General features: G+C 30.5%; 1 protein-coding gene across 1 annotated transcript in view; it reads left to right on the plus strand.

Annotated features, from left to right (window-relative positions):
* The window catches only part of LOC129216752 (dual oxidase 2-like), a 76639-nt gene that overhangs the window by 22835 nt on the left and 39018 nt on the right, over positions 1-14786 (plus strand). The window contains exons 10-15 of the mRNA XM_054850969.1: positions 740-900; positions 2465-2640; positions 4350-4480; positions 8079-8306; positions 10391-10504; positions 13822-14027. Coding sequence (XP_054706944.1) covers positions 740-900; positions 2465-2640; positions 4350-4480; positions 8079-8306; positions 10391-10504; positions 13822-14027 — 1016 coding nt within the window. The remainder of the gene's footprint in view (positions 1-739; positions 901-2464; positions 2641-4349; positions 4481-8078; positions 8307-10390; positions 10505-13821; positions 14028-14786) is intronic.

Here is a 14786-nt window from a genome sequence, read left to right on the forward strand (position 1 = left end):
TATTTTATTTATTTTTTTAATTTTTATTTATTTATTTATTTATTTTATTTTTTTGAATTTAAGTTACTTAAAACATTGATTTTTCAAGATCATTGATAGAGGACATCGCTTATGCTTTATTCTGCCTTAAATATTTATTTTTGTAAAAAAATGAGTTGCATTTTATTTTAGTTCACATTTCTGAATTGAGAATCTGAACATTTCAAAATACAATAAATTGATGAGTTTATATTATGCGCGAATGAGCTAATGCTTAGCAAAATCAACTTCAAAAAATATATTATTTAAAAGTGTTAGTTATTAGAATTAATTATTTCCAATGTATATATTTTTAACCAAAACTAATAATTGTTCTTGAAGCAAGGTATGAGATATTGAAACTTCATTTAGATTTTTAGATAATTTTATCACATTGTTAAAAATTTCGTACATTAATTCAGTCTCATTTTGCATGAGCTGTGTTAAGGAAAATTTGGTAATGGTGCAAAACATAGTTCTTGGTAGAAGTTTGAAATCTCTCTATTCCTTAAGTTTTGGTGAAAGAAAACAACATGCTTGCACTTTTTCTTACAAATGTTTAAGTGTAAGATAGGAAAATTAATTTGATTTTTATTAAAAAAAGGACTAAAAGTTTTTTTTTCTTTAATTTAGTACAAAATAGAGCTATAATAAAGGAGTAAATTGTTTAAGCTATCTTTGGTTCTGTTGACACTGTTGTTATTTATTTTTTGCTTTTTAGGTTTTATGTATGGCCCTCCTGAATTTACTCGAGTTGATTTAATGGCATTAAATATTCAGCGTGGAAGAGACCATGGCTTGCCAGGCTATGGCCATGCATTTAAAATGTTGTTTCCCAAAGAAAAGGCAAATGCAGATTTCAATTTGCTAACAAAAGGAGATGTAAGATTGTTTTTTAGCAAAGATTAGTTTATTTTGAATGTTTAGATTTCCTCTTAGACATGAAATATTATCTTGATAGTTTTAGTACTGAAATAAAAAATTATCATCATGAAAATTCTGTATTGTTTTAAATTAAAGTTCATTGGTTGATGACAAAAATCTTTCAAAATATTGTCAAATGCCATTGGAGTGCATTCTTAAGTTCCAATCAAAGAGTTCACTATAACCATAAGCAAATTTTACAACAATAATAGTCTTTACTAATAATAAAGCTCAAAGTCTCTCTGTATGTAGGATGTTTGGATCTCTGTGACGCGCATAGCGCCTAGACCATTCAGTCGATTTTCACGAAATTTGGCACAAAGTTAGTTTGTAGCATGGGAGTGTGCACCTCGAAGCGATTTTTCGAAAATTCGATTTTGTTCTTTTTCTATTTCAGTTTTAAGAACATTTTCCGGAGCAAAATTTTCATAAATTGGATGAGTAAATTACAAAATTATCATGACGTGGAATGGGAGAGCAAATGAACATAGCCAATTGGTGAGAAATTCGTCAACCATTAATTGTAAATATACAGGTGACCTTTTAATTTTCAACTACGGGCGAAGCCGTGTGGGTACCACTATGGTGCAATAACGTAAATGAATAAATATTAAACGTTAAAAGGCTTGTGCTTGTTTCTTAATCTTAGATGTTATAAATCTTCTCAGGTAAAACAAATTAAAACTGTATCATGTAATTACATGTGTAATTATGTCCAATAACTTATGCTTATTTGGTTCATTTTTTTTTCTTTTTGTTTAAGTTTTTGCTTAAGAAGTCACATACGTTTGTGATTTCTTTAGCAACAAAATTTTGTTCATCATCCTTTTAAATTATTATTTGTTATGAAATGTATGAAGCATCATGTGCAGGACAAAATTATCCTTTGCCGTGGAATGGCCTATTTGCTGTTTGTACAATTTTAATGTTGTTATTTTTGTTATTTATCACACAAAGATGAACATTTTATTTGCAAGAGAAATGCATGCCTCAAAAATTTTAACTTTTGATTATTAATATCTTTTGAAATATTTTGTTTGAATCCCTTCAGTAATTGTGCTTTTCCAGTCCAAGCAATTGAATCATTTATTTCAGATATCACTTAAAGGTTAAGTTTTCTAATTTCAGAGAAAGTATTATGTCATCATATTAAACTTTTCAATAGGTTTTGCAACACTTTTTATTGAAAGAAATGTACCTAAATCTATATCCTTTTCAGTTTAAAATATTGTAATCCATATAGAATTTTTTTAACAGGATGCTGAAATCTCTTACATGAAACTTTAAAGCTCAGTGCTTGATTGGGTTTTGAAAAAAAAAAACGGGTCAATGTATTCACAATGCTTGATTAGCTAAATCTGATGTGTTTTGAATTGTGCCCCTCCGATAAGAAAAATAAAATTTAAAAAATTGCAGTGATCTTCTATTTTGCTCAAAAGAACTCTATAGATCCTACAAAAGTATCTGTTAATATTAATGAACAATTAAAGTACTGTAGTAGTTTGTTTTCTTCCATTTTCAGGTTACTAAACAGGATCTTGAAAGTTTGTATTCATCTATAGATGATGTTGATCTCTTTGTTGGTGGCCTGCTAGAAGCAGATGGAGGTCTTGGTCCTGTATTTAAATCTATAATAAGGGAGCAGTTTCTGAGGATTCGTAATGGAGATCGATTTTGGTTTCAAAATACTGAAAATGGGTATGTACTTCTTTAAGTGTTAACTCTCAAAAATAAAAATAATAGGGTAGACCGGGGCACGTTTACGCTAATTTTTTTTCAACGAATTTTCTAAATTTAATGTTTTAACTAGGAAATTTTAGACATTGTGGTTTTATGAAGCATTTAAAGAAGTCAAAAATGGTACATTCTGTTGTAGCTCAGTTTGTGTTTTTAATCGTTAAAAAATTATTTTTGAGTCCAAGTCAGTTGCATAAATGTGCCCCGGACATGTTTTTTTTTTTTTTTGACACCTAACATGGTTCTGTTAGTGTTATGTCTCACCATTGTTAAAATAAAGCAAATTAATAACAGACTGAATAGTGTATAAAGTAAAAGCTGAATGGGCATGAAGACTGCACTACATGATTGTAAGCTGTAAGATACAAATTTGTAACTCAATTAAAAATTAAATGGTGATTTTTAAAATTAAATAGCCTGAATATACTAAAAATTTCAGTAAGTTACCGCCCTATAGCCAAAGGTGCTCCGACGTCAACGCGTAACTTGCCCTGTTTCGAAGTTTGGATTTATTTTTAACATGCAAAACTATTTAATAACATTTTAGTTCATACAAATGCAACTCTTAAAGGAATAAAATTCTGATAATTTTTATACATTTGTGTTTTCTTAACTAAGCATTATTTATTCACAATAAGCTACAAAACATTCAACTCAAAATTTATTCGGTTTGGTAGAAAACAGATTATTCTTTCTGCATGCTAGACCGAAGCTCGACTGATGCTCAAAAACGTGTGAGAATATATGTTAGAGAGCAGCATCAATCTGTTATGACTGTTGGCTCTCCAGTTAATAATTCGTTTTGAAAAAAAGGCACTGCGTTAAGTTCCCCATGTGTAAACTTGCCCCGGTCTACCCTATACATTGCATGCATAATCTTGAGGAAGGAAAAATGCAAGGCATGTTACACATACTAATATGAAGTATCAAGTCTTTTTTTTTTTGTGGTGTTTGTGTTCTGTAGAAAATCTAGATTTTTTCGTTTCTCAACCACAAAGTTTCAGGTAGTCAGGTCAATCATGCATGACTTTATCCTTACTATTCATCTCATCATCTAATAATGACAGTATCATTTTGTAATCTTACCGCCATTTTTGTTTAATGATATTCTACTAGTTCGTGCTTCTGAAGCCAACTTTTTGCATCAATAGATTGATTTTGGTTCTGTATCATGGAAAAGTAAATTTACATTTAAAATATGAGTAGAGATTTAATAAGTTAAATTGAGAAAATTCTTTAACTTAAACTATTTATTATTTTCAACTAATACCGAAAATACTGGTATTTTACCCTAGCAAATACCGGTATTACAAAATTGAAAGATTGCTTGAAATACCGGTATTTGGTGTACCGGTATTGCAATCATTAGTTATTTTACTATGGTAGTTTTCTGGATTTTAGAACTCTAGTCACTGTTGATATATTTTTCAAAAATATCAATTCAGATTTCATGTATGAATGTCTCTATCTTTGTATGAAAATAATTTCTAGAGACTATACTGCTCTTGTACTTCTCTGTTAAAAAATAATCTCTGATAATAAGTTATGGTGTACTAAAATATTTTTAGGTAGAAAACAATTTAAAATAATTTATCAATATATTTTAATGCTTCTGTATAAATATTTGAATGTTTCTGTTGGGTTTACAAGTGTTGTTGTACTCTTTCTAGACTTTTTACTGAGGAGCAAGTAAATGCCATTAAAAAAATTAAGATGTATGATGTGATTGTAGCAGTGACTCAACATATTGGACGTAATGATCTCCCCGATCATGTGTTTCAGTTACCAATGGAAAAACCAGGTATGTTTTTCTGTTTAGTTTTCTTGTTATAATTTATTTTACAAATTATTGTTTGACGGATGCACGCTTATTTTGTTTTTGAAAAATTTTGTTTCATTCTCAATATTTTACTTTTTAAGTTTCCACATTCCATTTTTGCAGTATTAAAATTTTAAAGAAAGTAACATAAAAACTTTTTTCTTTAGCATGTTTTAATGTAATTTTGATACCACCTATCGAATAATCTTATCAATCGATTTTTTTCAAAGTCATAGGAAACTTATAGATTCCTACGGTTGACAAATACCACCTTTGGTTGGAATTGCTCTTTCTAAAATCCCAAGTTTCTGATTCATAAATGCTGAAGTCTTTATTATTTATTTATGTTACATGTAATAATTTTACAGTTGTACATTGGTCAAAAAGTGGTAAAGAGTCATTCACCGTTATGCTTAAAACATTTGCTGTTTTTTTTTTAATTTAAATAACTGTAATGAATAAAAAATTTAGTAAGTACTGCATGGTGTATATTATCTCCAATATTGAGTAATTTCCAGGCAGAGGAAATAAGTGAGATCATATGCAAAAAAATTTCCTAATAAAATAAAAGGACATTTAATTTGAATTTAAAATTATCATTACAAACAAGACAACACTCGCTTTAAAAATGATAATTAGAATGCAGTCATCAGTTCTTAAATAACCTCAACAGTACCTAAAAATCATGATTAGAATAGGAATCACAGTTCCAAAATAAGGTCCAACAGTGTCTAAAAATTCATGTTAGATCTTCCTTTAGAATAAGAATGTAATTTTTATGGTGTGTATTAGCTGCATACTTTATACAGGCTTGAGCCAATACTGTTATTCTTTTGCAAAGAAATGAAAGGAAGTCACATGGCACATGTCTCTCCTAAATAAATGAGAAATTTCAATTAAAATCCCCATTAGAATAAGATCATCTGTTCATAAAATTCTTCATTGGGATAATGACGACTATTCTTAAAATTCCCTAATATTAGATTAAGAGTAAAGGTTGAAAAACCCTCATTATAGTGAGAACAATCCCCAAAATTAATCTTCAGAACTTTATATGGGAATTTACTAATACAGTATAACTTCGATTTAACTATACTCGATTTAACGATTTCCTCAATTTCATGATACATTTCACTGGTTCGGATTTGGCTGTATTGACTGTCCATTCTCCTCGACTTAACGATATCCTTGATTTAACGATGTTTCCATTTGAACCGTAAGTTTCTATAAACATGATTTTTGGAGAGGAGAGAGGACTCGAAAGAGAAGGATGAGTCCAAAAAATAAAATAATTAAAAATTAATAATAATAATCCTTTGTTTCTTAATTCAATAGGCTTAATAGATTTTACAGTTATGGAAATAATCAGAAGATTGACAATGCAGAGGCAGATGCTAAAATATTGTTACATACCATGCAGTGCTCTATTTCTTGTTCAGCAAAAAAGGATAAAAATGAGCTTAATTGCTACAAAAAAGTTGTACTCATTTGTATTTACTAGTTCGACCTTCTATATGATTTTGAAAATTTGATTTTTGTTCTAGTGGTTGTTTAAAAAAAAAAATATTTTGCAAATGTGCGTATGACATGTTTGCGGCGACAAACGACATGATGGAAATAATCAGAAAATTGGCAAAGCAGAGGCAGATGCTAAAATAATGTTACATACCATTCAATGCTCTATTTCTTGTTCAGCAAAGAAGGATAAAAATGAGTTTAATTGCTATAAAAAATGTACTCATTTGTATTTATTAGTTCAACCTTCTATGTGATTTTTTATTTATTTTTTTTTTTTTAAGTTAGAATAAAAAGGTTTGCAGACTGAAAATTTGATTTTTGTTCTAGTGGTTTTTAAAAAAAAATATTTTGCAAATGTGCCTATGACACGTTTTTTTGTGAATGTGCCATTTTTATCATATTACTTTTGTGAAAGTACCAATAGATCATAGTACAAGAAGTTCTGTCTAGAACTAAACGAGCCTACTTTCCCATGTACCAATATTGACTTTCTAGTATCTGATCAGTATTCTCAAAATTAGCTGAAACCCTAAATTATTTCAAACATATTTTTTTAATATTTTAAGCTGATTTCGAGAAGTAAATTATGCCTCGCTCATCTAAAGAATTAGATATGTGAAAAATAAATAAAAGAACAAATAAAATAGCAGCACCTTTTAAACAAAGCAGCTAAATACATTTTTTCCATCAAAAAACAATCTTCAACCGCTCTCAAAAAGGAAAAAAAAAAGAATTCAAATTAAAAGCTCATTAAAATAAATACATCATATCAAAAAAAAAAATCGTTTCGTCAAAAAATTTTTTTTAGAATGAATTAATGTACTTTCAGAAATAAATAAAAACAATGAAATGTCACCTTAAAGAAATAATTTTCATTGTCGAAAAAAAATCGTCTGTGCATATCTTTATGTAGAAACATAAAGGACTCCGAATTTCTCCACCAAAAACTGAATACATAAATTAAAACTTTAGATTAAAAAAATAAAATCAAAACAAATTAAAAAAATAAAATCAAAACAAATTAAAAACAATTATTTCACAGTAAAAACCATGGCTGCGGAGTCAGAGTCGGAGTCCATCTGATTTTGGGACAAAAGAGTTAGATTCGAAAGCCGAAAGTTTTAAATTCAAAGACTCAGAGTTAGAATTGGTCATTTCCCCAAAAAGTCCGCAAGTCTGCCAATATTTGCAGAGTTGGAGTCAGACTTATTATTTGATACAGGAGTTGAAGTGAGAGTCAAATTTCCAAGAGTCGGAGTCAGTCATATTTCCTCGGTGCATAAATTTTTGCCAAAGCTACGAAGTCAGATTCAAAGTCGGCGAGTGGAAGTCCGAGTAATTTTCGAGCACAGGAATCAGAGTCGGAGTCAGGAGCCTCATAAGTATCGGAGTTGGAGTCGGGAGTAGGTCATCAAGAGCTATTTCCAACAAAGTTTGTTTGAAGTAAATCCGCCTTTAAGTTCGAAATCTATATTGACTTTCAGTTTCCCCGTAGGTGCTAATGTTAAGAGATTTGAACTGTTCAAAATTAAACAAAAACTTGTTCAAATCAAAAAAGGTACTTTCGATACATGGTTTTTCATCGAAAGCTTTTCCCTACAAAATTTGTTTGGAGTCACTTCGCCTCTAAGTTCAAGATTTATTTTTGCTTTGAATTTCCCGGTAGGCGCTAATGTTAAGTTTTTTGAACTGTTCAAAATTGAACAAAAAATTGCTCAAATCAAGAGATGAATTATGGGAATGAGATGTCCTCGCAAGATCTTTCTAACAAAAAAAATTTGTTCGAATCGGACTATTCATTCTAAAGTTATTAGGGGGGGGGACAGACAGACAGACTGACAGATATTTTTTCCCTCTCAATACCCTACTTTCCAATTTTTAATTTTTCAATATTTATCTAACTATTTTATTTATTTTTGGTTTTTTTTATTCGTTTTTCGGGATATTTTTAAGATGCATTAAACTTTCTTTCATACTTTTTTCTTCTTTCTCTGACTTTTACTGGGAAAGTAGGCTAAAAACTGGCCCATATTGGATTCTGATATCCGTTTGTAATTTTCAGAACATGAATCCTTAACTTGCATCAGTGGCTTGGTCAAGTACAGTTGTGATACTTGTGGATCAAACAACTTCCTGGCTCTTCCTCCGATTGTGGATTCCAACCTGGATTGTCCTTTCTCTGCCAATGCTCCTCCATGTCACCAAGCAAAACCACTGACACATGATTACTTTGCTGGTAGTGAACCTGCATTTGTTCTAACTTTTCTTTTCCTCTTCTTATTCATTTTAGGTGAGTAACAGAACTAAATGCTTAATCTTGCTAAAAAAATAATCAAAATATTAAGCTTTTCTTGAATGATTTTTCATCACTATGCTCAAATTGCATTGAGAACGTTGCTCCAGAAACTCCAATGCACATGTTTAGAATTTTTTGTTCATTTGCATGTATTGCAAATGAACAAATGTATTGCAATATGAATTGCCTATTTCATATTTATTTTTTATGCTAAAGTGCCATCCCATTCTCACGTACGGAACAATCCGACTTGATAATTTCACCGCTATTTTGTTATAGATCTTAATATTTTAATTAAGCAGGAGTAAGCACTCTTTTTTTAATTTTTCATCGGATACAAAGATACTCCTGGCACAGTATTATTTTCTTAAATAGATTTGTTACTTAAAATTTAAATTATCGTCACATGCAGGACATCCAAAATCAACCTCTTGTACTCGTAGTTTGTAATATGCATTACTTAATATTTTTGCTCTTTTAGTATAGCAATGACAAAACAAATTGTAGGTTTTGAAAGCTAAGGTTGCAACGTAAAAGAAACATATCTCATTTGTTGAGAAATAATAATTTAAACCTTTGGGGAAAAATATGTATATGGCCATTTGAAACGGATGAACATTTTGTCCTGTATGTAAGGCAAAGACGGATACAAGGGAGGGACGATGGGGGCAATCGCCCCCTCCTTGAGCTGGATAGAGGAATGTTCTTCATGTATATTTTCGATATTTAAGGTTTAAAAACGGCAATTACATAGCCTTCAATAGTGTTAGAAGTAGAGAGCTCTTCCCAGGAATTCAAGAAAAATTGGAGTCTTGAAAATGCAATCCTGAATCTGGGGAGAAGTAACCCATCTTTCATTACTTAGGGATAGGGACTGAAACTTTCTTGAAGATGTTTTTCGAAATTCAAGTTCCAAAACTTAAATTTTAGACAATCTTAGATAGTATTAGAGATAGGTTCAAATGCTCCCCAGTACATTTTTTGAAAGAAACACAACTGTAGGACACCTTTGATTACACAAAGGCAAGCGAAGGGGTTCAGTACACTCTTTCGGAAATTAAAGTTTCAAAGAGTCAAGAGTTAAAAATCGCCCCCCTCCTTGAACATTTCCTGGATCCGCCCGTGATGTAAGGGTTCCTATATTTTATGCAGGTGAAAAAGAAATAATTTTAAAAGGTAATGAGGTAATGACGAAATTTTTCGCGTTGCAAGTCACACATACGTTTGCAATTTCTTAAGCAACAAAATTTTGTTCACACGTTATCCTTTTAAACTATTATTTTTAATAAAATGCATGAGCGACAAAATGATCGTTTTCCATGGAATGGCCCAAGTAAGTATTTATTATTCAGGTCCCACACATCAGTCAGGATTTTAAGTTTGTCAGTAATTTCAAAAATATTAACTGAATTTTAAGTCATGGCCATACTATTTTTTGCAAATCAGAGAACAAAGTATAATTTTTGAAATTATAAAACAGAAGCACTTTTACTTATGTTTTAAAGACACAGCATGCACTTAATGTAACTAAAACATTTGTTTGGCAGTGTTTTATTCCCTAGTGAAATTTTCAACAGTCTTTTAAGATAGTTTAAGGATCAAGATTTTTTTTTTTCTTTTTTAAAAATTTTGGAGGATTTTCTTTTGCCAATACTTTTGCCAAATCAGAATTTGTTTATTCAATTTACATTTTTATCGCATATGGTATGGTGACAAATGCTTATTCATTTTGTAAAATATAAGTATAGGTAGTTGATGAAGGAATTCATTTTGCTATTTACTTACATTATTCTTATTTTAATTCATTGATCACTGATTTGTTCTTTAGTGGAAAAGTTATTAATTTTGTGACTAGAATGAAGAAAAGTTTATGTACACACAGCTCGGAATTAAATTCAAACCATTGTGTGTTGAATTCTTGAAATGATGAGATTTAGTCACTGATAAATAAAGCATAAGTGTTGCACTATTAGAGTTATTCGTTTGAAAGGTTTATATTAATTTGTAGTTGCTCAAAATTAAGTTAATCTTTTAAAAATGTAGTTTTACTATTTTGTTTTCCTCCCACTTTTTACTAGGTTGCATTGTGACTTTATTTGTACTGGTACAAATACGTAAAAAAGAAGCAAGTCGTGTGCGACATTCCGTCAAGCATCAAAAAAATATTTTCTCTGGTGAAAATTCCTGTTTAGGTATGCTATAATATTCATCGACTGGTTTTATTTATTTATTTTTAATTTACTTAAATAAAAAAAAATTGTGCTGTTATTATCTTTACTAATAATAAAGCTGAAAGTCTCTCTGCCTGTCAGGATCTCTGTGACGTGCATAGCGTCTAGACCATTCGGCCGATTTTTGTGAAATTTGGCACAAAGTTAGTTTGTAGCATGGGGGTGTGCACCTCAAAGCAATTTTTTGAAAATTCGATTTTATTCTTTTCTATTTCAATTTTAAGAACATTTTCCAGAGCAAAATTATCATAAGATGGACGAGTAAATTACGAAATTTTCATGACGTGGAATGGGAGAGCGAATGAACATAGCCAATTGGCGAGAATTCGTCATCCATTATTTGTAAATATACAGGCGAACCAAATGACCTTTTAATTTTCAACTACAGGCAAAGCTGTGTGACTAACACTAGTTATGAAATAAATTTAAAGCATTATTTTAGCCTTTCATGGTATGGACTTGTAAAATAAGTATCAATGAAAAATTAATAGTTAAAATTTTCATAAAAAGCTAAGATTATCACTGGTTAATTCTTGCTTATTAAAATTAATGAAAATAAAATTTTGAAAGTTTTGTTGGAGAATCCAAAAAAAGGCAGGGGACCAGTTCATCTATGAAGGGAACTTAATCACATTAAAAGGGTGAGGGAGTGCTCCAAAACAGCATCAGGGCACTATGTCCTGCCAAAAAAAATACTTCAGTGTCAATTTATATGTTAATGACAAATTTCCAGCTTGTTTTTCAAAACCTCTTTCTGGTAAACTTAAGGCATGAAGAAAACTAAAATGCATTTATTTCCATATTTTAAAAAGTTTTGCACTGACTAATATTGATAACTATTTCTTTCAATATGTTACTGAGCATATAAAAATAACCCATTATGCTTTTTAATCCACTTGGATTGTGTTTTATTTCAATGATTTTTACAGTGTGAATATGATACAAGCATTCATGTAGTGTTTAAGTGTTGTCACAGGAATTTAACACTCTGAGGTCTCTGCCCGAGCATCACTCGGGTTGCCGTTTTTGGTGAAGGGAACTAAGTCCGAGATTCTCTCGGGGTCAAATTTTTTCTCTCTTAGCTACAAAAGTACGAGTTCTATATGTTTCTAACCTTTTTAGATACTATCTACGAAACTTTTTACTTTCAAAAAAAAAAATACATAGATGACAGCACGAGGCAGAAATAACTACATGAATCGTGGTATAATAGGGGTTTAAATTTGAGTTTGTGATTTGAAATGTACCATACAAATCGAATTTATAAAATAATGTTTATTTTAAAATTAAACCTATTGTCAGATATTTGTTTAAGATTTGGGTAAGTTTTTAATTTAGTTTGGGTAAACTTTTATGGTTAAAAATGATGTTTTCCTATGCAGAACTTTTTTTTTAAGTTTCAAGCATGCTTTTTTCGACAATTTCTTACTAAAAATTGTTTTTTATTTCAGTTAAATAGTTTCTCTATTACAAAAGAAAACATCTTAAAGTATGTAGTACAATAAAAATTACTAAATACGCATCTTCCAAGCATTCTTTAAAAAGTCATGCGAAGCGCCAAAAAATTCGGTCTGGAGGGAGATATGCGGTCGAAATAGCTCTGATCTGAAAGTGTTAAAGCATTATGTACAACTATTGCTTTCTCTTTTCTTCACAAGTATTAGTTTTATTTGTTACAACTGCACACAGTAACAAAATGGTCTTTGGATTTTATTTTTCTTTATACTGGTTAAAACAGGTTAATGGTCATATTTTTTTCAATAAAACAGTATCTTGAGTGTTTATTTTCTTAATAAAAAATTGTATAATAAACCGATTATTCCCTATTGCAGGGGTTTCCAAACTTTCCTCACTTGCGGCACCCTTTGTAGAATTAGATCTCTATTATGTATATAAAGGGTGTTCCGCTTTAACCTGCAAAACCTTTATTTTCGCAACCGTTAGTCCTAGATGTATACTTCCAGTTGCAAAAATGTTCAAAATCAGATACAGAGTTAAGATATTGAAAGTTTGAAGTAAAAATAAAAACAAGTCAAAAACCACAAAATTTAACGTTTTGTACTGGATCCAGGTCCCCTAACTTATATTTAGGGAAAAAAACAGATCGAAAACTAATTCCAACAAAAATGTTTGAAATTAGTACAACCAATATTCACCGAGATATGAAACGCAGCGTTTTGTGACTTAGACCTCTTTTCACTCGCTGTCAATAACACCTTTTGGAGGAAAATATAGCGGTCGACAAGTGTTCAAAATAGTATGTGTGCATAGAGCGTGGTTTCTCTAATGGTTCGAGGTTTTGCAATGAGTTTTTGCGTATCAGGGCATAACATTTGCAGTTATTTTTGAATAGAAATGAAAAATATAAATACCTTGTTTTTCTTACTTTGACAACCTGTCATCCTTCTGAAAGAGCAATACGTTCCAAGCTCATCTTTTGTATGGTCCCTTAAAACTTTGAAATGAAATATCTCCTTGAGTTATGATCACACAAGTGTCATGTTTTTTTGTGTCAGTAAGAGTTTTCAATGGAGATTATTTCTCTAAATATTAGGTAGAGGACCTGAAGCCCGTATAAAAAGTTAAATTTTGTATTTTTTGACTTATTTTTATTCTTCAAGCTTTCAATATTTTAACTCTGCATCTGATTTTGAACATTTTTGCAGTTGGAAGTATACATCTTTATTTGCAAAAATAAAGGTCTTGCAGGTTAAAACAGAACACCTTGTATATTAATAAATATATGCATGTATATTCAATAAATTACCTCCCAATAGCCAGGACTAAAGCAGAAATACATGAAATACACTGCTAGCTCAGTCATTTCCAGCTGAGGACTGCAGTTTGGTGCTTGAAACTGCAGTCCTTGGCTGGAAATGACTGAGCTGGCGGTGTATTTCATGTATATGCATGTATGTTTATTAATAACCCCATTTTGGGAACCTCTTCCCTATTGTATTATATTAAACCTGATAAAAACCAAACATTATAAATATTCAAGTGCTACAGTCTCTTAAGTGTTATAAGAAAAATAACTAGTATTGGAATGAATGGATTATTTTTAAGTTTTTGGTGCAGTTTTATAACACTTGAGTGTGTAAAAATAAATATGGTAAAAATTGAAAAGGGGAAGAGATCTTACCCTGTGATTTTGATGACAGTGAGAAACAAGGAGTTAAGCAAAAAATTCTTCTTTTTCATTGATCAAGTCACTGTTTTTGATTTTGCTCTGTTTGTAATTTATTTGATTTCATTTATTTATTTATTTATTTTTTCAGTTACTGAATGGATTGGCAAGAGTGAAGGCTTTCGAGATGTTATGATATTATTTGCACCTGATAAAAAACAGCTTTCAGTATGTCTCCTCAAGAAACAGGTTTTACGCACCATCGACTTTAAACCAGTGCAAAAGGTTGACTTGCATGTCAGTGTGGGAGGACACTTGCATTACGTACTGATGCACATTGCACGTGAATATGATTTGGTGAGCACTGCATTTATTTTAAGTTTAGTTTTGGTGGAAAAATAAAAACTCATTTATAAATGTTCTGATCATATTTTTGACTTTCAATTCATCTCAATCATTCAATCTCAATTTATTTTTGTCCTGCAACTTCATTGTAAAAGAACTTGAAAATATTAGTTTGCAGTAGCGGCAATTTCCCCCTTCCTCCCCCCCCACCACTTTACGTTTTATAGTGAATTTATTTATTTTCTTTCCCAATTTAGGAACCATAACTGGTAATTGTAAAAAAATGCAGAAATGTCAGCATTTTCAGAACAAAATTATTTGTTTTACTGTCTGCTTACAAAATATTATTTAGCACAAGCAATAACTTTTAGTTTGTGTATTCATTGTTTAGATACTAGTAAATCAATTGTTTTGCTTAAACTAACCTTATTTGTTTATTAAAACAAGTAAGGTACTTGTTTAATAAAACAAGTAACTTGTATTCACCAAATATTTGTGACACCTCAAAATACTTCTGGGTAAATAATGTAAGTGTTAATTCATGTCTAAATGTTTCTTAAGTGCCAGAAGGACGTAAGTCACATTATAATAATTTAACAAGAGAGAGGAAAAACTTTTTTCTAACCCATGCAAAGGATGGGAGAAGCGCTCTTTTAACCCTGGTAGAAAATGGACAACGGCTCATTTTTAAGAATTACGTTCACATGGCTCGATGTGGAATAGGCTTCTACGTACAATGCACTAATAAACTGAAAATCACATTTTTTGGAC

This window comes from Uloborus diversus, chromosome 2, assembly GCF_026930045.1.
Source record: "Uloborus diversus isolate 005 chromosome 2, Udiv.v.3.1, whole genome shotgun sequence".
NCBI lineage: Eukaryota > Metazoa > Arthropoda > Arachnida > Araneae > Uloboridae > Uloborus > Uloborus diversus.